This window comes from Muntiacus reevesi, chromosome 1 (assembly GCF_963930625.1).
Source record: "Muntiacus reevesi chromosome 1, mMunRee1.1, whole genome shotgun sequence".
In the NCBI taxonomy this organism is placed as follows: Eukaryota; Metazoa; Chordata; class Mammalia; order Artiodactyla; family Cervidae; genus Muntiacus; species Muntiacus reevesi.
Window position 1 is genome coordinate 231,401,569 of NC_089249.1, and position 25,538 is coordinate 231,427,106.

Sequence of the window (25,538 nt, forward strand, 5' to 3'; positions counted from 1 at the left end):
GTGGTAGCCAGGGGCTGAGGAAGGGGTTGGAGAGAGAAAGGGAAACTATGTTTAAGAGGTATAGGGTTTCTTTTAGGGTGATGAAAGCTGATTGTAGAGATGGTTGCACAAACCTCTAAGAAAACCACTGAATGGCATACTTTAAATGGGTGAATTATAAGGTATGTGAATGTATCTCAATAAAAAAAATTTTCAGTGCTCAGTATTTTCACTGACCTCTGATTTGCAGAGAACTTTCACATGTGTTTTCTATCAGTTTCTCAGCATAATCCTCTATATTTAAGAGAGACCAAAGGAAGGGAATAATTGTTTACTGATCATCTACAATGTGCCAGGCATCTTGCTAGTTTCTATCTTGGTATAAATAGTGTAAAACTAAAGAGTTTGAACTCAAGAAGCAAACTGCATGAATTTAAATTCTGGCTTGGCTGTGTATTAGCTGTGTAATGATTGGGCATGGTATTTATTTCTGTTTCCTTATCTGTAATGATAGTGTCTGCTCCCTGGAGTTGTGAGGTTTAATGATCTGATACCTGGAAGTGTCCAGTAAAATTGCTATCATTTTTATTGTGTTTAGGTGACATCATCACTTCTCACAGGATCCCTGCAGGAAGGTGGCACTGCCTCTGTCCTACAGGTGAGGAAACTGAAGCTTGGTAAGAGCACCTTTTACCAGACATTGTACTTAGAATCATAGACAAAACCATGACCAGAATCCGGACTTGACTATTTTAAATATCCTGCTTTTTCCTCTCTTTCATACAGTACCTTGAATAGTTACCAGAAAGATTGGTCCAAATCAAGCCATATTCACTTGCCTCCTTAGTCCCCCTTATGTTCAAGATCTGACTTGCACAAGATGTCGGATTACCATCCAGAAGCCATGATGATGTTAGCTACCTGGGACTTTTGGCTCAGACAGCAAAGAATCTGCCTTCAGTGCAAGAGACCTGGGTTCGATCTCTGGGTGGGAAAGACCCCTTGGAGAAGGAAATGGCTACCCACTCCAGCATCCTTGCCTGGAGAGCCACATGGACAAAGGAGACCGTGGGGTCTCAAGAGTCAAACACAACTGAAGTGACTTACGACGCACACTTATATAAGTAGGTCACATTATTATAAGTCAGTCACATTATAGCTGCAACAGAAACCCCAAAGGGCAAGTCCTTTTGGGTAATCAAGAAAAATGTTTTTTAATAGACTTCCTTTGGTAGAGCAGTTTTAGGTTCACAGCAGAAATACGGGGAAAGTATGAAATTTACCATGTGCCCCCTCCCCTGCATGGCACAGTTTCCCCATTGTCGTCACCCCCCACCAGCGAGGTACCGTTGTTATAAATGACGAACCTACACCAGCACATCGTGATCACCTAGGAAGACTTATTTTTTTTAACTTTTTATTTTCTAGTCCATTTCTGTTCTGCGCCTTAAATAATTCCCACTTGTCTCACTGTGGGGGTAGGTAGAGTTGACTTTGCCGTCTGAGGAGCCCCGTCTTGGCCGTGTAAACGCCCCGTGGAGGTAAACATGAGACAGAGCTGCCTGGTGCACGACTCAGCCCTCGGCCCTGAGCCCCAGCACCAAGTTGTTGCACTGGTGAGAGTTTGTCTCAAGAGTTTCCTCTGTAAATATTATTTCTCCAGGATGTCCAAGTTTCATAGCTCATTTTCACTGGATTTCTTTCTGGCTAAGTTGCTTAAACATATATCCTTCTACAAGCAGAGCTGGCAGGAAGGAGTAACACCCAGCGCGTTGCTCGCATAGCTGACTAGGTGTCCAACTGCCTAGTGTGACTTCATTCCAGTTTTCCAAACCTACATCCTCCTGCAGCTGCTGCTGAGGGGTGGGAGGGAAGGAGAGTAAGCGGGAGAGGGGGGCTTACAAAGAGAGGGAGGGACTGGCCGACAGCCTTGGCGGAAGCAGCAGCCCTTCCCTCTTGGAGGGAGCAGGGGCCTCAGGGGAAGCCACTGAGTCGCCACATGTTCATGGTCCGGGCATCACATGCTGGGTGCTCTGCTCAGGGTGGGCAAGGTCCCTGCCTTCAGGGGCTTACACCTATTTAGGGTCAGAGGACCCAGAGTAATCAAGCAGTACAATAGCGAAAACTCCACTTGTTTTTGAGCTAAAAGCAAACAAAACCAAAACCCTCTTTTTGTTTCTCCCTCTCTATAGTTGTTTTCTTTCTCAAAGAAAAGCAGAAAATAATGTACAATGAGAAAAAAGCAAACTGCAAAAGAATATTTATGGTAAATCCTTGATGAAAATTTTGTAAAAAAAAAAAAAAACAAAACACCAAAACATAAACCAATGCACATAGCTCATGAATAGATAGGGAGTAAAAGATAAAAGTGTGCACTTGATTCAGTCCAAATTCATAGCAGTGGCTGCTCTAGGGAGGATGAAAATGACACTGGGGAGGGGAGTGGAGGGAAGTTGCCTTTCATCCTAACTTTTCGTTCCTTTCAAAAGACAATACTGAGGCAAGAACAGCCAGCAAGTTGGTAACGTGGTTAGCTTTGGGTGGTGGGGCTGCTGATGGTTTTGCCCTGCTCCGGGTGGGGCTGGGTGGCTGATGTGTAAAGCCTGGTTTGTAGTTGGGCAGGCATTGAGTTTCTTGCTGCTGCTGACCCCTGCGGTGCTCTGTGACCCGACAGAGACTTTCCCTCGGGGACCAACTAGACCTGAATGCAGGTATCTGCAGTGTGTCATCTTGAGGGCAGACACACCTTTCCGACTCACTGGAAAAGACCCTGATTGAGGGCAGGAGGAGAAGGGGGCGACAGAGGGTGAGATGGTTGGATGGCATCACCAACTCAATGGATATGAGTTTGAGCAAACTCCAGGAGAAGGTGAAGGACAGGGAAGCCTGATGTGCTGCAGTTCATGGGGTCACAACTTAGTGACTGAACAACAACCTAAGGGCAGACAGGGAACCCGGAAAGCTGGTGAAGGGCCACTCAGGCCACACCTGCTCTGTTCACTGTCTCCTTCCAGCACCTTCCACCAGGTTAGCACCCAGGACACAGGGGTGGAGGGAGTGCCTCCTCTCTCCCGTATGGGGAATTTAGGACTTGCTCTCTGTGAGCAGGGTGGTCAGTGGCTCTGTAGCATCCCAAGGATGAAGGGGCAAGTACTTTTTGAAAAACAGGGCAAATCACTCAGCCCTCAGGGGAGTCACTGTTCCCCATCTCTGAAATATGGACAGCGACTTTTGACTCAGCAGAAGAAATGAAAAGCAATTTTTAAAATAGGTATTCTAGTGATAGTTACAAGTTTCTTAGAGAAATTCAAACTTATAAAGCACTTTAAAAATGTGCTACAGAAAGACTGGAAGCATTTGCCTCATAGACTAGTAACCATTGTGTCCCCAGTGAAATCCAGAGTCCTGCTCCTTGTCTAGGAATGCATTAGGGTGTGCTGGTTTGGGAATGGCCAATTTATCAAAAGTAAATGTCAAATAACTGAAATATACAAGATGACCTTTGCAGCCCATGCTCCTGCCTCATCCTTTGGACTCTTCAGGGGTCTTAGGGGAACCTAGGTAAGGGGGAAGCCAGGGATCTGAGTGGCTATGCTGGTCCCTGTCTAGAGGTCTTCCTTCTTTTCCTGAGGAATTATAAGCCGATATCTCTGGTTTTCTCTTCTGCTCCTCAGAGCCTTCCATTAGCTCTTCATAGTAGTTTAGTCACAGTAAGACACATGATCCCTTACATTCCAAGGATAGAAAGAAGGAACAGGAGTTAGAACTTGCCAGTGCCAAGAGACATGAGCTTTGGGGACATGAGCTCTGTCCCTCCCTAGGAATTTTGAAAGGTAAGACTACAGCTGCTGCCTTCAGCAGGATGAATGCTGCAGAGGGAGGTCCTGCTTCTGCAGCACGTTCCTCCGTGGCCTTTAAGCCTGCTTTCCACCTCTGCTCTCCAGAGAGAGGCCCAGAGAGATTACGTGCCTGGTTTATTCTGGGTTGGAGACTTCCCGTCCTTTGCCGTGTTTATCCAAAATGAGGTCAGCCCCATTCAGAACTTAGTGAGGTTGTTTTATGTCAGTGGCATTTATAATTAAAATGTAGCCACAAGCCGGGCACCGTAAAACATTAGAGAAAGACGGACAAGAAATAAAATGGCGTTTGTGGGGAAAAAAAAGTTACAGTGGTTTGGATATGTGTGTGTGTGTGTGTGTGTGTGTGTGTGTGTGTGTGTGCGCGCGCGCATATGAAAAAGACTTTTCTTAGAATGTGTAAAGGCGTTTGCTTCTCCTCTAGGGTCTGAAAAAGGTGCCTGGAAAATTTTGATACAGTCCATGGACTGTGTGATTTTTTTTTTAAAAAATAGTCTATCTAGAAAAATCCCTCCTGTATAAGCAGATAAGGAGCTGGTAGGGAGGAGAGGGAAGGAGGCCTTCGGCAGGGCGTCGCACCAGGGGCAGCGTGCCTGTCTGAAGACCAGTTGCTCTCTCTGATGCCTGGCTCTGCCCACTGTGGTCACCTGAAGAGCACACCAGTGCAGTGGGGAGCACAGTGGGTTCGCTGTCAGGTGGTGAGCCGTAGCAGGATGGGGAATCTGGATTGCTCCCAGAACTGTGGGCAGGAGGGATTCACTGAAGGGAAGGAGCCTGCCCTTTCTAAAGGGCTGCAAAGCAGGGTTCTGGGGACCAGTGAACTCCTCTAGTGCCTTTAGGATGTGGTTTGATTTATAAATATTTGATTGGCACACACTTTGCTCAGGAACATTTCCATTTGTGTGGTCAGTGGTGCCAGTAATCCTGCTCCCCATGAAGCCTCGTACGTGCTTGGGGAGGTGAGGGGTGCATGCCGCAGGAGGGGGCTGCAGGTTTGGGATGCTCGTGAACTTTTTCCTATCCTCCAGTTACTGCTCCAGAAATAGGTTATGGCCCCCTTAGACAGAGAGTGAACTCCCCCAGAAAGAGCAGAATCAGGCACAGAGCTCCTCCTTGCTTTGCCCAAGACAGCTTGCTGTGCAGAGAGGCGAGACAGGGCAGGACTTGCGGAGCTGCTGGTGCCTGGGCACAGGTACCTACATGCCAGGTCTCAAGAGCTCCAAGCCTGGACAGTCCCAGAGATGCTGAGATGCAGGGAGCTGGTGTAGCATTGGTTTAACTCAGCATACTCCAAAGATCAGATGGTTAGATGAGGAAGGCCCAGCAAGCCTCAGGTTGCTGCTGCTGATAGATACCATGTTCCAGGCGCTTATCATGTGCCTGGCAGGCTGTTAAAGACATTCACAAACTGTCACACTTAAAATTCCAGCTTTCCTATGAGTGTGGGTACTGTTGCCATCCTTGTTTTTAAAACAAGGAAACTGAGGCACGTGGAGGAAAAGGAACTTCCTGACAGGGAAGCTGACAGGGAGCCAGTAAACCGCAGCGATGGGTCCTGCATCTACTGGGTCCACAGATGGGCTGTGTGAATCCAATATGTTCATTTAATCAGTGTGTGGGGTGAAGCCACCACTGTGGTGTTGGTGTCAGGGGTGGAAGTGTGCTATAAGAGAGCCTTCGTTTTGGAAGATGCAGCTGTGGGTCGGTGCCAAGTTTCCCAGTTACTGGCTGTTCCCAGGGCTCAGTGTTCACAGAGTTAGTTCACAGGGCAGTTCATTATGAATGATAATTAATAACCTCATCAGGACCGTGTCTAAGAGGAAATTAAATAGTCTAGTGCAACGCCTGGCATATATTAGGTGCTCGATAGATATTTATGGAATATATTATTGAATTTGAATTTATTTGCTTGCAACACAGTTCATTCACTCATCAAATTAATATTTATTGGCCACGAACCTGACCGCCCAGCCATGTGCTTGACACACAGATTGCAGTGTTGAACTGTGAGAGATGAAGTCCCCGTCCTCAGGGAGCCCACCGGGGCAGAAGACCATTAGATAATCGCACAAGGAAATGTGCAGTATGACCCCGAGGAGGGCTGCCCTGATACACAAGGCACTCCTCAGACGCCCCGTGTCTGAGGTGGAGCTGGTCCTCTTTCCCTGCCCCTGTTCCTCCTCCAGGAGCCTACCTCTCCTGGTGACATGGCCACTTACCAGCCCCCCAAGCCACACCCTAGCAGTCAACGAAAATCTTCTCACACCCTGCCCCCAGCACCCCTTCTTGCAGTCTGCCACTCTCCTCTCTGGTCCTGCCTGGCCTCCCTAGTGTGGCAAAGTAATAGATGTCTATAGTCTGCATTGCTAACTGCCTCCAGCTATGATTTGAGCCTTTGTAAAGGGATGAACCAAAAACATCTTCTCTGCAGCCAGAAATTCCCACCTGTGGAGACCTCTGACTCAGGTCTACAGGACAGTGGCCCATGCACATCCATCCACCGTGGGTTTATTCCACTCCAAGAAAGACCTTGGGTTAGGTTCTGGGAAACTTATTCTCCTGGAGGTAGGAAGGGAATACATTTTGCAGACTTCTCAGTCATGTCCAGGGTAAATCAACTGGTTGGGGACAAAGAGAAGCTGTGAAAGGTGTTGAGTTTTTGGTGTTTTTTTATGCCTTATAGTGCTGGAAGGCGTATAGTTCCATTTTGCATGGTTTATGTAGATTTATTTAAATATTTGATTGGCTTTTAGAAATACTCTCCCTGGAGGAAGTTTTTGAGTGTGGCTCTCCACTTAAAGATAAGTGGTCTCTGCTGCTGCTACTAAGTCACTTCACTCGTGTCCAACTCTGTGTGATCCCGTAGAAGGCAGCCCACCAGGCTCCCCCGTCCCTGGGATTCTCCAGGCAAAAACACTGAAGTGGGTTGCCATTTCCTTCTCCAGTGTATGAAAGTGAAAAGTAAAAGTGAAGTCGTTCAGTTGTGTCCGACTCTTAGCGACCCCATGGACTGCAGCCTACCAGGCTTCTCCATCCATGGGATTTTCCAGGCAAGAGTACTGGAGTGGGGGGGGGTGCCATTGTCTTCTCCATCGTGGTCTCTAGTCATGCTAAAACTAATGATCAAGAATACAAACCATTGTGCTAACCACCCAGGGATCATCCACTCCATGCCTGCCCAGGTTGTTTCTATTTCTGAAGAACCTTGAAATTCAGAAAGATTGTGGCAGTACCACCTCTGGGCAGAAGAGGGCGACAGAGCCACATTTAGTAGGTGCATCCATGGCAGGGAGTCAGTCCTTTTGGCTGCAGGATCTCATGAGTTTTCAGCTTTGTCAGGCACACAAGGCTCTGTTGCTCTTCCCATTGCACTGGTGAGGAAACTGAGCCTCAGTATTTCCCCGCTAGTTGAGATAGCTGGGAACACTAGAGACTTCCACATTTTTGTAGAGAAAAAGATGATGGGAAGGGTCTGGGGGCTGGGAGACTTAAAGCTGCTTTTGCAGAGCATTTTATGCCAAATGGAGAGAATGATAATTGTCTGGTGCTGATCTAGTTAGAAAGCGGCAGCACAGGAATATAACCTCAAGGTTTCTGACTCTAAATCTAGGCCTCCTGACTCTACAGGGGGTATGTGGATTACCTGGTTCTCCTGGCATTGACAGGTACGGGGATGGGTTTCTGCTTACTCACCCTGCTTTCATTTCTGACCTCCTTGGCCCTTGTTCTTACTTCTCGGCTAAGTAAATAGGCCAACACAACAACTCTGAATGTTGCCAGAGAGGCCTTGAATCCAAACCTGAATCCAAACCCTTGGCCTTCCTGGAGGGCAGTGTTACTGGAGGGAAGAGAGTAGTAGGGTCCTTAAGTGTTATACTGTGTTCCATGTGCTCTGTTGAGTACATGGAAATCTCGGTGGTGGTAGTGGTGGTGACAGTGGTGATGACAGTAGCAACATGAGCCAACATATGCTGAGCAGTTACTCTCGGTCAAGAGACTGTGCCAAGAATTTTCACTACATTGTCTCAAGTAATCCGCCCAAGAAACTTGGGAGGCAAGTCATATTGCTCTTATTTTACAATTGAGAAAAGTAAGGCGAGAACAGTTACATAACTAGCCTAAGTTCACTTGAGAAGTAATTAACCCACCATCACTCTTGTGTCGACCTCCTCATATACACTCATATGCTACCCTCCAGGTATGCTGCCCTCCAGGGCTTCTGACGTCTTAGGTCAGACAGCTCAGTTTGCAGCACCATGCAGAAGTTGTCCCACACTTCTGTACTCAGAGTGCAGACTATAATGTTAACAGTGAAGTCACATACCCTTTGTACAGAAATCCTAGTACTTGGAATTGTACTAATTGTAGCCTCCCGTGACCCCAGAATTTAAGGTTTCCCAGAAGAGCCAGCTTAACCCCATAGAACACTTCATCAAGGTTGTCTTTTCCTCTGGGATGAGGAAGACCAGAGAACATTCTCGTTGGTTCAGAAAACTGATAAGACTTATTAGAAATGTTTAAAGCCTTTTAGAGATTACAGCTTGTTCCCTTTGTGTTGTATGAGGCAGATCACACAAATTGTGTAGCTTGCCTGATACAACACAACAGATTGAAGTCTAAGTCCATTTATTTGCAGTGAATGTTGCTTGTGTATATGTCTGACATACTCAGTAGTCTTTTTTTTTTTTTTTGCTATACTCTGGTACCTATTTTTCATCAAGTATAAGGCATTGGGAAGTCCATCTGAAGACAAGCCATTAAAACCAAGTTGACCCTGCAGCAGTCAGCCCCAAACCTCAACCCCAGACTTCCTGCTTCTCATGGCAAGGGTCTGCTTGGTGGATGAGAGGGAAGGGACAGTGCCGCCTGGTTGGTGAATGCTAGCTTCCACCCCACCATCTGTGCTTCTGTGGGTGGAGGGTGAGCACCACTGGGGTGACCATTTGTCCTCAGTGCTTGCAAACTTTGGTGTGTGTGCATGCGTGCTACGTCGCTTCAGTTGTGTCCAGCTCTTTGCGGCCCTGTGGACCATAGCCTGCCAGGCTCCTCTGTCCATGGGATTTCCCAGGCAAGAATACTAGAGGGCTTGCCATGCCCTCCTCCAGGGGATCTTTCCAACCCAGGGATCAAACCTGTATCTCTTGCATCTTCTGCATTGGCAGGTGAGTTCTTTACCACAAGTACCACCTGGGAAGCCCTAACGTTTGGTGTAAATCGAATCAGTAATAAAGACTACCATCACATAAAAGCCAGTGTTCTCTGTATCTCATTTTAAAGCCATCCTGCACAACCTTAAATTCTACCTGTGCTATTCTGTGTCTCCTGATTTCATCCCTACTTTCCTTCCCTTGGCTTATGACACGTTTGACCCTTCAGACCCTCTGAGCAGGAACCGGATCTGACTCTTGACTCCGCTCCAACATCTAATGCTTTGATGGTGCTCAGGGAATCCCCAGTGACATCACAGTAGAACCCAGACACCTAATGTCAAACATACACCCCACTGCCAGAAATACTAAAGCAGAGGGAGAGATTTTCATTCTTAGATAGTCAAGTCTTTTCTCCAAAGTCATACCGCCATTTATCAACACTATCTGAGAGCAGGGCTGGCAGGAAAGCCCGGAAGAGATACTCAGTCTTTGGCTCAAATCACTCCTACTCTCCTGTTTCTATAAGGTCTGGAGAATGACTTTAACCCTCCCAGTCACCGCAGCCACATCTGCATGATATGCAGAGCGAGAGCAGCATAATTAATGAGGTGTAAGACTACGACTGTGAACTAGGATTTCACAAATCAAGCCCAGTGGAAACATAACCTGGAGAATCGGTTAACTTGAAGTTGAGCCCTTGTCTGTTGGGAGTTTACTGACCCTGCCTCATGTGGCCCTTCCCGTCATGGAGCGAGAAGGGCCCTGACTGGCCTTGGGGACCAGGCCTCTCGCTGCTTACAGGAATCTGGAACAATTGAACATTGGCAGCCAGCCTGATCTCACAGCAGGTATGTTAGGTCAACAGAGAGTGCTCTTAAACTCTTGAAATCAGACTCCTTTAGGCGGGCTGTTGCCCTCACAAGTCCCCCTTCTCCACACCCAGACGCCCTGTACCTTGTTACCCCTGCGTCTGAGTGTGTCATATCTGAAAAGAACCTTGGAGAAGGGGGTACAGCCCTTAGCTATTCTCCCTTCTCCCGTCCCTGACTAAGGAAGATACCAGAAATGTGAGATGGGTGCTTACTGTGCTGGTCGCTCCTGTCCTTCGTCCCATCCACTGTGCCATCTGGGAGGATTCTCAGGAAGTGGCCCCCGTTTCTGCAGTAGAGGAGTTTGGGCTTCTTGTAATTGCTTAGAGGCAGGTCAAACTTCTCAGTCAGGGCCGTGAAGGTCGTGGTTTCTCCTTCAGCCATGGCTCAGCAGCTGCTGGTTGTGGCTGTTTCAAGGCTGTAAGAAATTAAACAACCCTGTAGGATGTTCTTCCAGCGAAGGTGCTGTGTGCCCTTTCAAGAAGGCAAGGAGAGCCTCAGAGCACCGGCTCCTGGGTGGGCGGAAACCACAGACTGCCCAGGTGCTGCCCACAGTAAACGGGCCTGCGCAGTGGCCAGTGGTTAAGGAAGGATGGTCCCCGGCAGGGGAGGGATTTTAAGTCATTTCCCACTTCCCAATTGGACTCAGCTCTGGACCAGGCTGTGCGTTTTTTGGAATATCAAATTTGATCATTTTGGTGGATGGAAAAAAAAATAATGTTTTGGTCCCTCCTTCTGATCCACGCACATCCTCAAATTAAACACCAAAGTTGCACTAAAATAACATTCAAGGTCTGGCTGAAACCCACAGAAGCCAAGAGGCCGGCACCGAGGTTGTGCCCTCCACCCTCCCACTGTTTTGCCCAGGTGCTGAGGCCCGTGTACAGAGATAGCCCAGGGAGCCTGGGCACGCAAGACCGATGGGGAAGGGGTGGGGTGTTTCCGAGCTAGCCAACAGTTAATGTGTAAAGGAAAATTACGGGTTTGCTGGTGGGAATGGAACCAGAAGTGGAGAAGTAGGCACGTGGAGGTGTTAGGTGGGGTTTTTAAAGGGCCATCACTGTGCCAAAGGACATTTTATGGGGTGGAGTATTTTGAAGGTTCTGCTGGCTGTTACCTGTGTTCACAGCTTCCTGTACATCCTCAGATCACACAGGGAAGACGGTAGTCTATCCCTGGTACAAAGACTACCTTCACCCTAATTACTTCCTAATGAGAAGTCTTATGACACAGAGACCATTGTATGACCTTCTATGACCCTCTAATGATATGTATACCCACTGTACACAAATTATATTATCAGAAATGCATATAGGTAGAAATACATCAGTGGACCCACTATACACAAATTTATCTTATCAGTGTACAGATGGATTAGTGGACCCACTCTACACAAGTTTGTATTATCAGTGTACAAACGCATCAGTGGCCCTCTACGAATTAAAAAGCAAAGCCAATAAACTTTAGTATTTTAAAACATCTGCTTGCTCCACCATTTAGAAGACTGAATCGGTGCTCACTACAAGGACTGCACAAGAAAGAGGTGAAGAAGAGACCAGAAAACCACTATGGGAATTTCATCTTATAAGAGTGAGTAGATGTCAATTGTACACATTGATTATCAAGCGGCCTTATAATACTAGTGATCATCAGCATCGTCATTAGCATATTATGGGCTAGGAGTTAACTTATGTCATTGAGGCAGACACTGATATTATCCTCAATTTTTTAATAAAGTGAAACCAAAGCTTATAGCTGCTCATAGCCTGTCTTAACAGCTAGTAAGTGAGCCTCTAAAGGGGTCTGTTGAAAGAAAGCCCCAACTTGCCCTTCATTCACTTTAGTTCAGTTCAGTCGCTCAGTCGTGTCCGACTCTTTGCGACCTCGTGAATCGCAGCATGCCAGGCCTCCCTATCCATCACCAACACCCGGAGTTTACTCAAACTCATGCCCATCGAGTCGGTGATGCCATCCAGCCATCTCATCCTCTATCGTCCCCTTCTCCTCCTGCCCCCAGTCCCTGCCAGCATCAGGGTCTTTTCCAATGAGTCAGCTCTTCGCATGAGGTGGCCAAAGTACTGGAGTTTCAGCTTCAGCATCAGTCCTTCCAATGAACACCGAGGACTGATCTCCTTTAGGATGGACTGGTTGGATCTCCTTGCAGTCCGAGGGACTCGCAAGAGTCTTCTCCAACAGCACAGTTCAAAAGCATCAATTTTTCGGTGCTCAGCTTTCCTCACAGTCCAACTGTCACATCCATACACAACCACTGGAAAAACCATAGCCTTGCCCTTCATTACCATGACAGTATTAAGTGACTTCAGTGATAGCACAGTATTACTAGCAGAAGTGGGAGTTTTACTCAAAGCCTGGCACGTACATCTGCCTCCATGACCTGATCATTCATTGTTACTCATCTGTAACCCAGGTATTGGCTGTCACCACCAACAGCCTCCACTTTTGCCTCCATGTATGTTGTCATTCCCTGGAGAACTCATGTCACCAGGTGTTAGGAGTCCTGTGAACTTAATAGAAGGCCAGCCAGTCTCCTACATTCCTCACTCTCCCCTTCCAGCCATCCAGCCATTCCCGGAGTGGCTTCAGGGAGCTGCTCGCATAGAAGGTAATTCCAACAGAAATCAAGACAGCAATTTGGGTGATTTGTCCTGGTGATTTTGGAATTAGAGTTCATGTTATAAGCCTCCACGTGTTCCTCTGCTTCAGGCATTTTAATGTGTCTGGTACATCTCTTCCAATCTGCAGCCGCATGGGCTATGGTTTGAAGTCCCTCCAAGGATCCTCAGAGTTTTGCATAGACCATGTAAACTATCTTTAAAGTCAGACCACCTCCAAATGTCTTCTTCACATAAGGCAAAACTGTCCGGTCCTTTTCACATACTACAATAACAAATGGAAAATTAATTTCATATGTATCAGTTCCACAGGGCAGATGGCAGAGTTCACCTTCCACAGCTCTTTACACTCCCTTCCCAAAACCTCACTCTCTTTTCCAAAACCCTCTTTATCTACACGGCTCTGAGTCTCTGTGCCCCCCTCTATCTCTGTGCTCAGCCCTGTTTCCTCCCAGCTTGTCAATGTCCCTCTCCCTCCTCTTCCCCATTCCACACAATTCTGGAATCCCCTCTGATGTAAAGCAATTCAGTGCTTTCAAACATGGGCATTTTCACCCATCACCTGTCGTCAGCATACAACACTGACCAGATCCTTGTTCCTTAAATTACAGCTAAGAGATAATCCATGTTTTTTGTTCTATCAGTCCTCTTTTCAAGCACCTAGTACTTAATTAGGTAGAGGAGACAATAACCATATACTAGTGGTGGCCATTTCACTATACAAATAGTCATTTGTATTCTCCATCTTAGGCAGAATTTTGCTTCTTGCTGTCCCTGGATTTTCTCAAAGGGAGGTCCCCGTGAGCCCTGGTCATGCAGCAGTTGCAGTGGTGAGGATGGCCTCCGTTCGAGATCTGGCACCCATTAGGAGTCTCCATTAAGTTGGTTTCTAAGTGTTGCATGTGAATCTGGCTCTGCTCATTTACACTGTTGCTTCCATTCCATTAGGATGAAGGGAACAGATGCACCGAAAGGCTGGCTATGGTTGGAGGCATCAGTTCTGGCCAAGAATTCTACTGATGCTCTCACATTCATGTGTGTGTTAAGCCATGAAGCCTGGGCTTTATCACTGCAACTCTCCCCAGATAGGACCTCTGCCAGAGGCCAGGCACCCCTTCCCTCTGGTTTGCATTGCAACCTGGGGTTATACAAGCCCCTGCTTCTGCTCTGGGCCTGCTCCACCCAGTAAGAGGTGCAGTGATTGTGTGGCTGCATTGACTTAAGATTGCTCCCATCACCCTTTGGTTCAAATCCATACCTGAAATCTGAAGGTGATATGCTGATGCCTGAAAATAAGCCTAGAGTTCAATGTGAATTTGGTAGGCTGTGACAGTGGCATTTGATGAATCAGCTGTGAAACATACAAAAATGAAATATTTTTTGTTGTTGAAGGAAACTCCAGAGGCACAAAATGCCCTTCCCCTTTCTGCTTTGTTTACAGTTTACTTGTATTTTCAGTAGTGGTTGGTCCAAAGTTCCTTGCCAATCCAGTAAGTGTTAAAGGACAGGCATGAAGAAACTGTATGACATGATAAAACCATTAGGCAGCAGCCTTACCAGGCCCTTGGGGATTTTCACAAATTGCTCTAATAAATGAATCCATTAACTATGTGAAATCAGGCATAGAGCATAATGGAAATTTATAAGCCCTGCTCCTGGTTACTATAATCTTTTTGTTGGCTGTCAGGGAAGGGGGTTATCTCTGTGTATGTTGGGAGATGGAAAAGACCAAGCCCAGGGATGTCATTGTCATGTGCTTGGCCCAGCCCTCTGGGATTTGGGGCCCTGGGGAGATTTTCTCGACTTACCAGTGACAACCAAAGTGAGGAGAACACCAGGTGTGTTGGAACATTCATATTAAGCCTGACATATTTGTTAGCTGTAGCCTCTGGAAGAGAACCTGGGCTCTGACACATGAATAGGATGTTAAGTATATGCTTTTAGCTGGGAATACCACAGTCACTTTTCAGTGTGGGAGAGTAAGGAACACTGTACAGCTCTAGCTATGCACAAATTGGCTCTGGGAGCCTGGGCGAGTCATTAACTTCTTCCAAGATGTTTCCTCTAATAATCCCCACCCTGCTGCCTACCTCAGATTTAACCCTTCAGCTGACTGAAGGGTTAAATGAGTACAGTATTCATAACACTACTTAGAAAGTTTACAAGTGTGACCTGACCTCTAGGAGATAGGGGTAAGTGGTTATGTTGAACTGGTTGAAGCCTAATGTGGTCTAGGTCAGCTGCAACTGAATGCTTAATTTAAAATAATTTTTTCAGCTGGTATGGAAATAGAGTTTTTCTCCCCTCTAATATTTGGCAGAAATTAGCTAAGCCCTTCCTCCCTTATCATTCAAGCCACAAACACAGTAGAAAAGATGGAGGAGGCACAGGTAAGCCGTGGTTATGTGAGAGAGAATCCAGGTCACTGTTTCAGACTCAGTTCTCAGCTTACTGATGGTTATTGAAGGAATGTTCATGAGGCTTGCTGTTTCTAGGACACATTTGTGTTCAGTGTGGCCCTGAGCTAGGTCAGAAGGGAAGACATGGTTCTAAGAATCAAAGGAAGACAACCACTGATGTTTATTTTTTTTAATTTTGTTTTTAATTTCTGTCACTGCTTAAGCAATGCAGAATACCCATGAAGAAGGATGTTTTGCAAAGTGTATTAAGCCATTGAAGGTAAGTGCATAGGCATCTGTTAAGGTGATAATTGGGTATGTGTTCTCAAATTCAGTATATGTAAAACAGATCTCACCTTTGGCCTCAAATATACCCCAGGTCCTTTCTCTCATCTCTCTGAATGGTGTGACTCAAAAGCCTGAACTTTTCCTTAGAGATACTCATTTACCTTAGATTTTGATAAGTCAAATATACATGTTAAAAGAAATAGAATGTATTAATTCCAACCAGCAACTGACAGGTATAAGGGAAAAGAGGTGAAATGAATAAAACTGTTCTTACCCAAAAGAATTTAGGAAAAAAGAGAAAACTCATAGAAACTCTTAAAAACATTGCTCATAATTAAGTGACAGAAATAAATTCAAATATATTTAAAAACATTGCTCATAAGTAAGTAGCAGAAATAAATTCAAATATATTTATAATCACAATAAATGTAAATGGGCTAAATTTGCTAGTTATTGGATTTTTTAAAAAATCCATCTACACTGATTGCAAGAGACACATTAAAAGCATGAGGACACAGAAAGATTAAAAGAAAAGGATGAAAAATAGACACCAAAAGTTAACAAAAATTTAAGTATAGCAATATTAATATATTAATAATATAAAATAGATCTATGGCAAAAAGAATGATCAGGGATAAAAAGGATCACTGCATAATGGTAACTGGATGTTACAACAGAGAGATGTAAAACTTCTAAGCCTGTGTATACTTAATGACATAACCTCAAAAATGAAAATGGATAAATATATGAAGAGAAGTTGTTGACCAGTCCACAATGATGGTGGGAGATTATAGCACATTTTTATCATAAATAATAGAGCAAATAGACAAAAAGTACTATGGATTTGGAAGATCAAAATACACAATTAACATGCTTAATTGAATGAACCATATAAGAGAACCCTACACCAAACAATTAGTGAACACCGTTTTTCTCATGGACACACAGAGCGTTTACAAAAATTGACCATGTTCAAGGTCATAAAGTTAGACTCAACACAAATAGAATTTTGTTGAGACTATTCTTTGGTTAGAGTAGAAATCACTCCCACCCATCCCACGCATGACAAAGCCCTTTCAACTGTGCCTCTTCAATGTCTGCTAGCATCACCCTCCCTCTTGCGTTTTCACTGTGCTGCTGGGAGCAAGTGTAACACCTTCTCTCACCTGGGCTGCTGAGACGGGCAGCAGTGGCCTCTCTTCTCCAGCACTGCTCTCTTCCAGTCCACTTTATACCCTGCTGCCAGTGACCTTTCTAACATATGAAAATGAGCATTTCTCTCCTATTGAAGATCTTTGACCGTGTCAGTGTGTTCTCTGCTGCCGTCAGGATAAAACCCAACCCTATGACCTATAGCCTTTCCTCGTCTGGTCCCCACCTAACCTTGTTGCCTTTCCTCTCATTGGTCTGCTCTTTTTGGAGTCCCCCCACACCCTCACACTCACCCAGCTGCATTCTCTCTGTCTCTCCCTTCTTCCACCCTTCCACCATGACCTGGCTAAGTCATACTCATCTTTCAAAAATTCATCTCAGATATTCCCTCCTCCAGAAAGCCTGTTTGGACATATCACCAGCCCTAACCTCCCTACTCTTCCTCCATTCCACAGACACCAGTTTAGATTAGTCGATTCCCTAATGCTCCCATGGCAGCATACCGTTTACTCTGTCATAGCACTGGGTGTAATTGCTGTACATATTCCCTACTTAACCCTTCATTATTTTCCAGTTGCTCTGGGATAAAGAGTAAGGCCAGAACAAGGACAGCAGGGCTCTGTGAGGACCAGCCCTGGCCTCTACCCCTGCTCATGCTCCTTCATTTTCTCTCTCTAAGCTTCCGCTTCCTTACGCTATTCCCTCTCTCTGGAGCACCGTTCTTCTCCTCCTCCCCTCTGCCTTATTCACCTGATTAACTCCTACTTTTTTTTCCCAGTCTTAGTTCAACTCTCATTTCCTCGAGCCTCGCCTGACTTCCATTAACTGGATTAGGTTCCTCTAGTTCTCCCAGGACCATTTAGCATTTCCTCAGAGCTCCCATTTCAGTTTTTAATTACACCTTCATTCTTAGATTATTTAATTAATGTGTCTTCATGACTGAGCTGTCAGCTCCATGAGAGTGCAAACCAATCTGTCTTGCTCACCATGGTAGCCTAGTACCTGGCAAAATGCCTGTTACTGAATGGGCATTTGATAAATATTTGTTGAAAGAGTGAATGAATATAATTTGACTATGTTTGCTTGACTGTCTCCTTCATTAGTCTCCAAGGCCCTGGAACAGAAGCTGTGCTTTTTCTTTCTAGACCCAGAACTTAGCAAATGGCTGGACATAATCAGTGGTATGTGCATTTCTGTTGATTGAATAGCAGGCCAGTCCCTTCTTGGGAGCCTCTCATGGAAATATATTATCAGGACACCTAATTAGAAGGTGGTGTCCTAAAGGTGTTAACAGAGTAGCTAAGCCAAGAGCCTACATGTATTTTGATTTGGTTCAGATTAGGTCTGGAATATCCTATCCTATGTTAAAAGCAGGCCAAAACCTGGTTCTCATTTTATCGAAGATACTTCCTTACTACTTCAAAGGAGATGTTAAGGAAATTAAAGATCTTAAAGGAAGGGATCAGACCCTTTGGTCTCAAGTCTGACCTCCTTATCTCACCTAGAGAAAGTTGGTAGGGTCTGGAAACAAGTTCCAGGTGTTGTTATTTCTGCCAGGGCGTGTCAGGTTGGCAGGACCCACCTCACACCCTCTGGTGAGGAGAGGGACACAAGTGTGTTCTCCTGTTTCCTATTCTACTTTTGGTGTGTACCAGGTCTGCACCAGCACTGAGGAAGGAATGGGGCCATGACTGACTGGCTTGGGCTATCACTTCTGCGTGTTCCTCCTAAGCCAGATCTGTTCCATGAGCTGAAATCCCATCTTCCAAAGTTAGCAGTAAACTATGGACATGGCAACAGGATGGACTTGACAGTGACATGCAGGAGTCATCTCCTACAAGTTTGTGAAAGCCAATTTATTAATTCATGAATTTTGCTAGCCGGTTGTTGAACCATTAGTAACTTGTAAGTTGGCCCCAGGGAGAGTGTTTACACCACAGAAATTGGCAAATGCTATAAGAAAAGACTTTTCCTCTCTCTCTATTCTTCCTTTCCCTCTCTCCCTCCTTGCCTTCCTTCCTTCCTTTTTTCCCTCTGACTGCCAAACTCGGGTTGGCGTTCTGGCTGGACACTCACTAGTGTGTGTCTTTTTTGTTTTTTTTTTTAACTCCTTATCTCCAGAATGGGGCCCCATAGTAGCAGCTACTGCATGGAGTTCTGTAAACCATAAATAATAATACATGCAAAGCACTGAGTCCAGCACTTGAAAACTTGTAAGCATTCAGTATATGTTAGCTTGATTACTAGCCTCCATGTATCTTATTGTTTGGTTTTGCCAGTTATATGTGCTATTAAAATTGAACAAAGTTGATTTTTAATGTTTACTGATATTTTAGCAATATTTGCAAATATTTTTTAAGTGATAGGGTAGAAATTTTTCATGTCACTGACATGCATTGATGCTCTCTTCTCATTTGCTTAGGTGTTGACTATGATATACTATGGGTTTGTGTGTGTTACTGTCCAGGATGATAGAAAATCTACGTTTCAGTTGTCTTCATCTCCAATACTCTTTAATTTAATATTGTTCTAATCCTTAAGAATCCCAAAGTCATTGAGAATAAACTATCCCCTGGCTTCCAGAATCAGATATTACATGAGGGATATCAAAATGTCATGTTTTGGAAGATAACTTCTACTCTGCACCTGTCAAGGGCAGGTTGCTGCAGATGTTCTGAAAATTTGCAAAAGAAAAGAAGGAAAAATAAAATAAAATTTTAAAAAAGCCTGAAATCCCTAATCCATAATTCTGAAATTCAAAAGACTCTGAAAACCAGAAGTCCTTTCATAATTCAAATGTGGCAAAACCTGACAGAAACTGTCCTGAGACTTTTTAAAGTTTTGTTTTTTTTTATTCCATTTGGGTTAATATTTATATAATCTGGTGGAGAGTTATTAACATGCTTGATTTTAGGCTACTACGCCAGAAACCTCTGGAATTATTCCATCATATACAATATACACACCATACTACCTTTCTGAAATCTCCCAAATTCTGGATTTTGAAACATATCTAAGTCTTTTTGAAACAGGAATTCTGAAACTGTAGTAGAAATCATAATGTCTGCCTTTAAGATATTCACAATCTGGCCATACCAGAAATGAAGTCATAAAGTTATGCTTCAGATAAGAGGGATATAGATGCTTAGACCAAGTGTAGCCAGCAGGAAGTGGGGACTGTTCATCTAATTGGGCTGTGTTACCCAAATGGCTCAGTCCCAACCTTAGGTCTTTTACCCCTCAATGAAGAGTAGAAAATATGAGCAGACACATACTTTCCAAAGAATCTCCTCCAATATCCTTCATTCCTTCCCTTGATCCCCAAATTTAATTCTCTGCAGTCTGGCTTAACCATTCCCAAAACACTTCCCCCTTAGAGCATCATTTGTGTAGACATCAGGAATTCTTTTAAATGCTTAGAGAAAACGGCCTCTGTTCAAGAGGAAAAACAGAGTGCTCTCTGGCGCAGCTGTGTGCTCTGTGGGCCCCAGGTCTGTCTGGGCTTAATGGTACACCCCGGGGCAGAGCATACAGCAGGCACTTAGCCCTTCTGAAGATCTGCACACATCTTCAGTGGAAACATCCTTCCTGCAGACTGACACGTTAAAGCCCCAGGGCCTCGAGCCAAATGCAAAGTGATTCTGCAGGGGCTCTAGCAACCCTTTCCACCCATCCTCTAGCCTCCTCTTACTGATGTGTCTCCAAAAATCATTTGAATCTGTTGTGCAAGTTAACAGTCTCCAGGACCAGTCCAGCAGGGACATTCCTTTCTTGAAATCGACAGACCTTCCAGCTCATAGAAAGAGAGTCTGTTTGCTGAGTTGTTGTTTTTTTTTCTTTTCTCCTGACCTAGAAAATTTGGCTTCTACAAAGTCAGTCTTTTGAAGTATGTGTTTGTTATCTCTTTGGAAATGCTGAAGCCTTGCCCTACCATATGTTTCCCAATAGCCTACCCTGGACATACCCATAAATAATAAAATATGCCCATAAATAATAAAATAGTGACCTTTTCTCAAACATTTACTATGTACCAGGTACTTTCTAAAATGCTTTGTATATATTATATTAATTAATCTTGAAGAAATTCTGTTAGACACACATTGTTTTTCTTTCTTTGTTTTTATGGCTAGGAGGTAAATGAATAGAGTAATACTTTCTAGCAGTCAGCTACCCTGGTCAGTTTGATGTCTCTGAGTTTAATTAACAGAACAGAGACGCTGCCCTGACCTGAACTCAAGGCATTGCTTGTTTGTCCCCTGTTTTGCTTCTGAAGACCCTGAGACTCAGAGAGCTTAAGTAATTTGTCTTAAGGTCACACAGCTACATAAATGTGAAAACTGAGAGCTGAAGAAAGACTTAGGTTCTGACTCCAGAGTCCATGACTTGAATTGCCAAAGAAACATGTGAAAGAGAATAAAATGCCTGTTGGATTAAGTGATCCTTAGCTTTTCTACCCGTTTTACCCTACCAGCTTCCATAGCTTGCAAAGGCCCCTGGACTGTGTTCTGCTGGAGGTACTTTTCTTCCTTGAATGAAGTCTTTGACGGGTTCTTTGACACATGACTATCGGCTTCCCCAGCGTTATAGTGGCGCCCACCAGCACTTTCCTCATTGTCACCGTGATGCTTTCCCCAAATAACCCAACAATGGCTAAATCTTTCTTGGCTTTTGTCACTGCACAGTCATTTGCCTTTACTTTTAAAGGGCTGGGTGAGATCTGAGGTCACTGGGCAGACTGAGTGAAAGATCTTCCTTCCTACTGTGTTGGAGCGGCCGTGAAAAAGGGAGGTTCTCATAGACGTGGCTTGCATGACCTGGCGAGTCATTTTTCTGATCCTTATTGATAAAAGGAAGCTGTTAAGAGGACTGATCCTATTGTGCCATGAGGATGGGAGAGAGTGAGGCCTGGGAAGGGCCTTGCATGTAGTGAGTGAATACCTTGAAAATGGAAGATATCATGACTGTTGTTAGTAAGAGCATTATTTTATCCCATGTGTTGATTATTTACTTTTTTACAACATTTAGGGTTTCACAAAGCATTTTACTTGAGTAAACTATCATCTTGGAGTGCCAGTTACATAGACTGTATGTTAGATGCTTAATAATCATTTCATATTTGTTCTTCCTACTGTTATGCCAAGAGACCTGGGGTGCAGAGAGGCTGAGTGACTTATCAAAGCAAACCTATGACTTAGCCGAGACTAAAACCCTCAGTCTTGAGACATCAGTTTATTATCCTGCTGCCTCCACTCTGTGGGGCAACCTCGTTTCCAAGGGCCCCATGCTCACTCGAAACATTAAAAAATAAAAAAGACAAAACTCACATTTCTGCCAGACAGTGATTTCCAAATGTCTCTGGAAGAAGAGTTAGCAGTCCTGGCAGGCGGTTTTGTGTTGCAAGGTGCTTGGATACGAAAGAGGAATGTAAACCCCATGGAACTCATTTCACATGTCAGAGTCTATTCTGGATCTTGAAAGTGGGCCACGGAGGCCCCAGCTCTGCCCCAAGAGCTACATTCCTGCGGAGGCGTCCAGCAGGAAGCGGGCGGGGAGCAGGGCCCAGGATTCAGAGGGACCCAGTGGGTGTCACAGCCAAAGGGCAGGAAGAAAAGAATCCTCCACCCCAGCACCAGCCTTCCAGAGCCTGGTGCCGGCAGAATTTGCCTCAAGGCAGTATGAAATTGGTCTCCTTTTGTGTTATTTCTTTTTAAGGACTTCAGCTAGCTTTATAAGTTCCTTTCACTCGCCTACTCTTTTTGATCCCACATGAAAAGTCGAAAAGGGACCAGTGTCCAGTTTTCACTGTTTGCCCTGTTTCATCATGTCTGATGGCTCTTTGGCCCTGTGACCCCATCACTGGTATTGCCCACACAGGTCTACACATAGCTCAGCTATTGACAGGAACCAGGGGGACTTTATGGGAAGGGCACGGAACAAGAGAAAATCACCACCAAAGGCCCTGGGAAATGATTGGTGTTTGATAAAGCTTGGAAGTAAGTTGAAATTTGTATCCAAGAAACTCAACTAAGAGATAACTCTGCCCCTCATAGCTAGCGTCTCCAGGAACACGCACATTGCAACCAAGACACCATTTATCAGGAAAATCACATTGATAGCCCAGGACCAACAACCAGGGCAGTGCACGCGTATGTTAAACATGGCCTCATGAGAGTTGTCTTTAGTTCTGGCGGGTAGCTGGAAGCATGCTTTGCTCTCATCCTTCCCACTCCACATGGTTTCTGTCCTTGTTTATTTCTTTTTTTCTAACTGACTTTTCAAAGTCACTAATATCCTCTAGTGTCCATTGCTCCCCTCTGATGTTTCAGAGATCAAAGCGCCATTACATTGGGTGGAGTGGTTTGAAAAATGGGGCACTTCTATGTTACTGACCTTTGAAAGCAGATTAAGCAACAAGAAGTAAGGGGAAATGTCAGAGAGCCTTCTTTCTTCTCTGGGCTGCCATCTTTTTGCACATAATTCCTCTTAACTTTCAAGGAGCCTGCATTCCTTGGCTCCTTAACATTGTCAGGTTCAGGGGCCTCCTCTGGAATTTGATAAATCTAGACATTTAGGTGGGACCATGGAATGGAGTGGTCAGAAGGCTGAACATTTCCTAACATTTTCTTGATATTGTATTCCTAAATCCTTGATGGTATGAATAACTTTTCTATGGATTTGTTCATAGAGAAGATAGATAAATAAATGAATGTTGCTTTTCAAAACTGACCTGCACCGGATCAGATCATTAAGTTGTCAGGTTTCACATTCTGTAAGGAGCTTGGGTGATTAGATTTGCAAAAATTCTCCTTAACAGCAATCTTCAACTTCATGACCATTAGGAACCTCCCTGAGTCTACTTATGTTGGGCCCACCCTGGCTAGGGGAGATCCTATCACTTCGCTATCCTCTATCTCAGACCCAAACATTCATGATAATTTATGATTTTATTTATGTATTTGCTTACTTGTTACTGTCTGTCTCACTCCAACACCACACACACACACACACACACACACTCACTCACTCACTCACTCACTCACTCACTCTCTAACGGAAGCCCCAGGAGGGCCTAGGTCAGGTTCCTTTGGCTTACATGATATTGTCAGTGCCTAACTCTGTGCCTGATGAGTAGTAATTACTCAATAAACGTATGGGAGTGAATGAATTCAGGAAATATGGTCCCAGAAAAGTTGTTGGGAAGAAGTGTAAAGAAAACCAATGTATCAAAAATTCTTCCTATGGAAGAAGGTGATATTTAAGGTTAGTTTCCTTTTCCTTTGAATCCTTTTAGGCAAGGTAAATAGCATGTTAAAGAACAGTGTTTGCCAGAGTTAGAACCACTAGTTATCCCTATAGGGCTTTGAAGGAATTAGTGGAAGGCCCATCCCTTTTTCTTTATCTTATTTTCCCTTCTATCTACTCATCCATCTTTTCTTACTGTATTTATTAAATGCCTGTCAAGTATGGATATATGCCAGACATGGTAAAATAGGTAATAGAATATCTATCTAGTGTATATTACTGTGAGGATTAAACGAGATAATTGTACTTAACTGTTTCTGAGCACCTAACATACTAAGAGCCTGATAAATGTTAGTTATTACCATTACCATCAGAAGTATTTATGAAGCAACTATTTACACCATTTGTCTCAGAGTCTCCGCAGTAAGGAAGAAAGGATACCATCGAAACCACCAGGGACTTTCGATGATATATGTCATTAATTCCCCTTCCATTATGTCTATTTTAGAGCAGAGTTACATATAGCCTGTTATTTTACAGGTAGGGATGGTCAGCTCGGCAGGACAAGAGTGAGGAACAGAATGTAAAATTTTTCAGTAAAGATAGGATCAGTGACTGATTTTCCCCTTTTGCCCCAGCTTCCTTAAATGGCTTAGCTCAGTACTTGTACTCTTTAAAGAAGCTTGATATTTTGTTCATCATGGACTTTTCTGCATTAAATTTGATTTTTTAAAAGTCTTGCATTAAAATGTCATTTCTCTTGATTTCTAAGTATATTTTGTGCCCAATGCAAGTGCCCCCCCCCATCCTACCCTGGTATCAGCCCTTTTAGCTGGTTGACCTGTTTGAGCTCTCATGATCAAGCCATTCGACTCTAGTTAAGGGCTATCAGATTCACGTTCTTGTCACCCACTGTCAGTACCCAGCCCAGTTCACCACCAGCTCCTGTCTTGACATCTAAAGTAGCCCCTCGTTTGTTCTTGGTCTCCTCAAGTCATTACTATACACAGAGTCAGAAGATCTTTTAAAACCTATTTCAGGTGATCACTCCCTGGCTTAAAACCTGTAACTTTCCATTTCCATAAAGTAAAACTCAAACCCTTAACCATGGTCTGAGACCCTATGACCTGGCCTGACCTCCCATTCCTCTCTCCCTTTGCCCATCACTTTCCATCCACTCCGGTCTTCCCTTGGATCCTTGAGTCCACGGTGGTCTCCACATGGCTGCCTTCATCACATGGTTTCTCTCTCAGCAGGGCCCGTGGCCACCTCTTTCTAACTTGCAGATGGCAGCTGAAGTGCCACCTCCTCAGAGGTCTTCCCTGACCTCTGGTCTAAGTTCTGCCGCTCTCTGCCCCTATTGTTCTCTTCTGTTGCCTCTTGTTCTTTCACTTTTCAACACTTTTCATCATTTCTAATTTCATTGTTTATCCACCCATGTGTTTACTTGCTTGATATCTTTCTCCCTGACTCAACCGTAAGCTCCTGGAGGACAGAGCTGGGCTTATTCACCACCTTCTCTGCAGCCTCTAAACCATGCCTGGCACAGAGAAGTCACCCAGCCCTTTATTGAGTAAATGAGGGAAGGAAGGGAATGAGTGGAGAAATCGGTCTTCAGCTTGCAAAATCTTGATCTAAGGACTCTCCCACACACTGAGGAACTTTTATGTCCTATTCTACTCTCTGTCGTCATGAACTTTGCTCTTCTAAAGCAAGTGTTTTTCCCTTGGATTATTTTTATAGAAAAAAGGGAAGCAAATATAGAGATAATTATTGATTCTCACTCATCAAGTCGCTGCTCCCTATCACCAACATCCTTCTGAGAGCCTGCTGCAGAATTCTTGGGAACCACAGGAAATAAGTCCACTAACCACTTGAAATGCTCTTACAAAAATAGACTGAACTTGACCTTCTTCCTGTGGAAAGGCCTCTTTCTTCAGGGCAAATGTTACAGAGAAATTCTATCTGC

At 44.5% G+C, this 25,538-nt stretch overlaps 2 protein-coding genes and 1 non-coding gene across 9 annotated transcripts in view; 1 reads left to right on the forward strand and 2 right to left on the reverse strand.

The window, feature by feature from the left end:
- The window catches only part of ARHGAP26 (Rho GTPase activating protein 26), a 663,940-nt gene that overhangs the window by 27,354 nt on the left and 611,048 nt on the right, over positions 1–25,538 (forward strand). For 3 of the 4 annotated variants that reach the window (XM_065918816.1, XM_065918817.1, XM_065918815.1), the window contains one exon: positions 578–637. The gene's annotated coding sequence lies outside the window, so the exon portion shown is untranslated. Of the gene's footprint in view, positions 1–577; positions 638–11,427; positions 11,446–25,538 lie in introns of those variants that run through there. The other variant, XM_065918818.1, reaches the window with a different exon arrangement.
- The window catches only part of FGF1 (fibroblast growth factor 1), a 112,046-nt gene that overhangs the window by 16,840 nt on the left and 69,668 nt on the right, over positions 1–25,538 (reverse strand). For all 4 annotated transcript variants that reach the window (XR_010660914.1, XM_065918819.1, XM_065918821.1 and 1 more), the window contains exon 3: positions 10,071–10,273. Coding sequence is in view for 3 of the 4 variants with exons in the window: in XM_065918819.1 (XP_065774891.1) it covers positions 10,071–10,239 (169 nt within the window). In the remaining variant the exon portion in view is untranslated. The remainder of the gene's footprint in view (positions 1–10,070; positions 10,274–25,538) is intronic.
- On the reverse strand, positions 20,445–20,567 carry LOC136156428 (small nucleolar RNA SNORA36 family). Its single transcript, XR_010660982.1, has one exon. It is a non-coding gene; the product is annotated as a small nucleolar RNA SNORA36 family (small nucleolar RNA).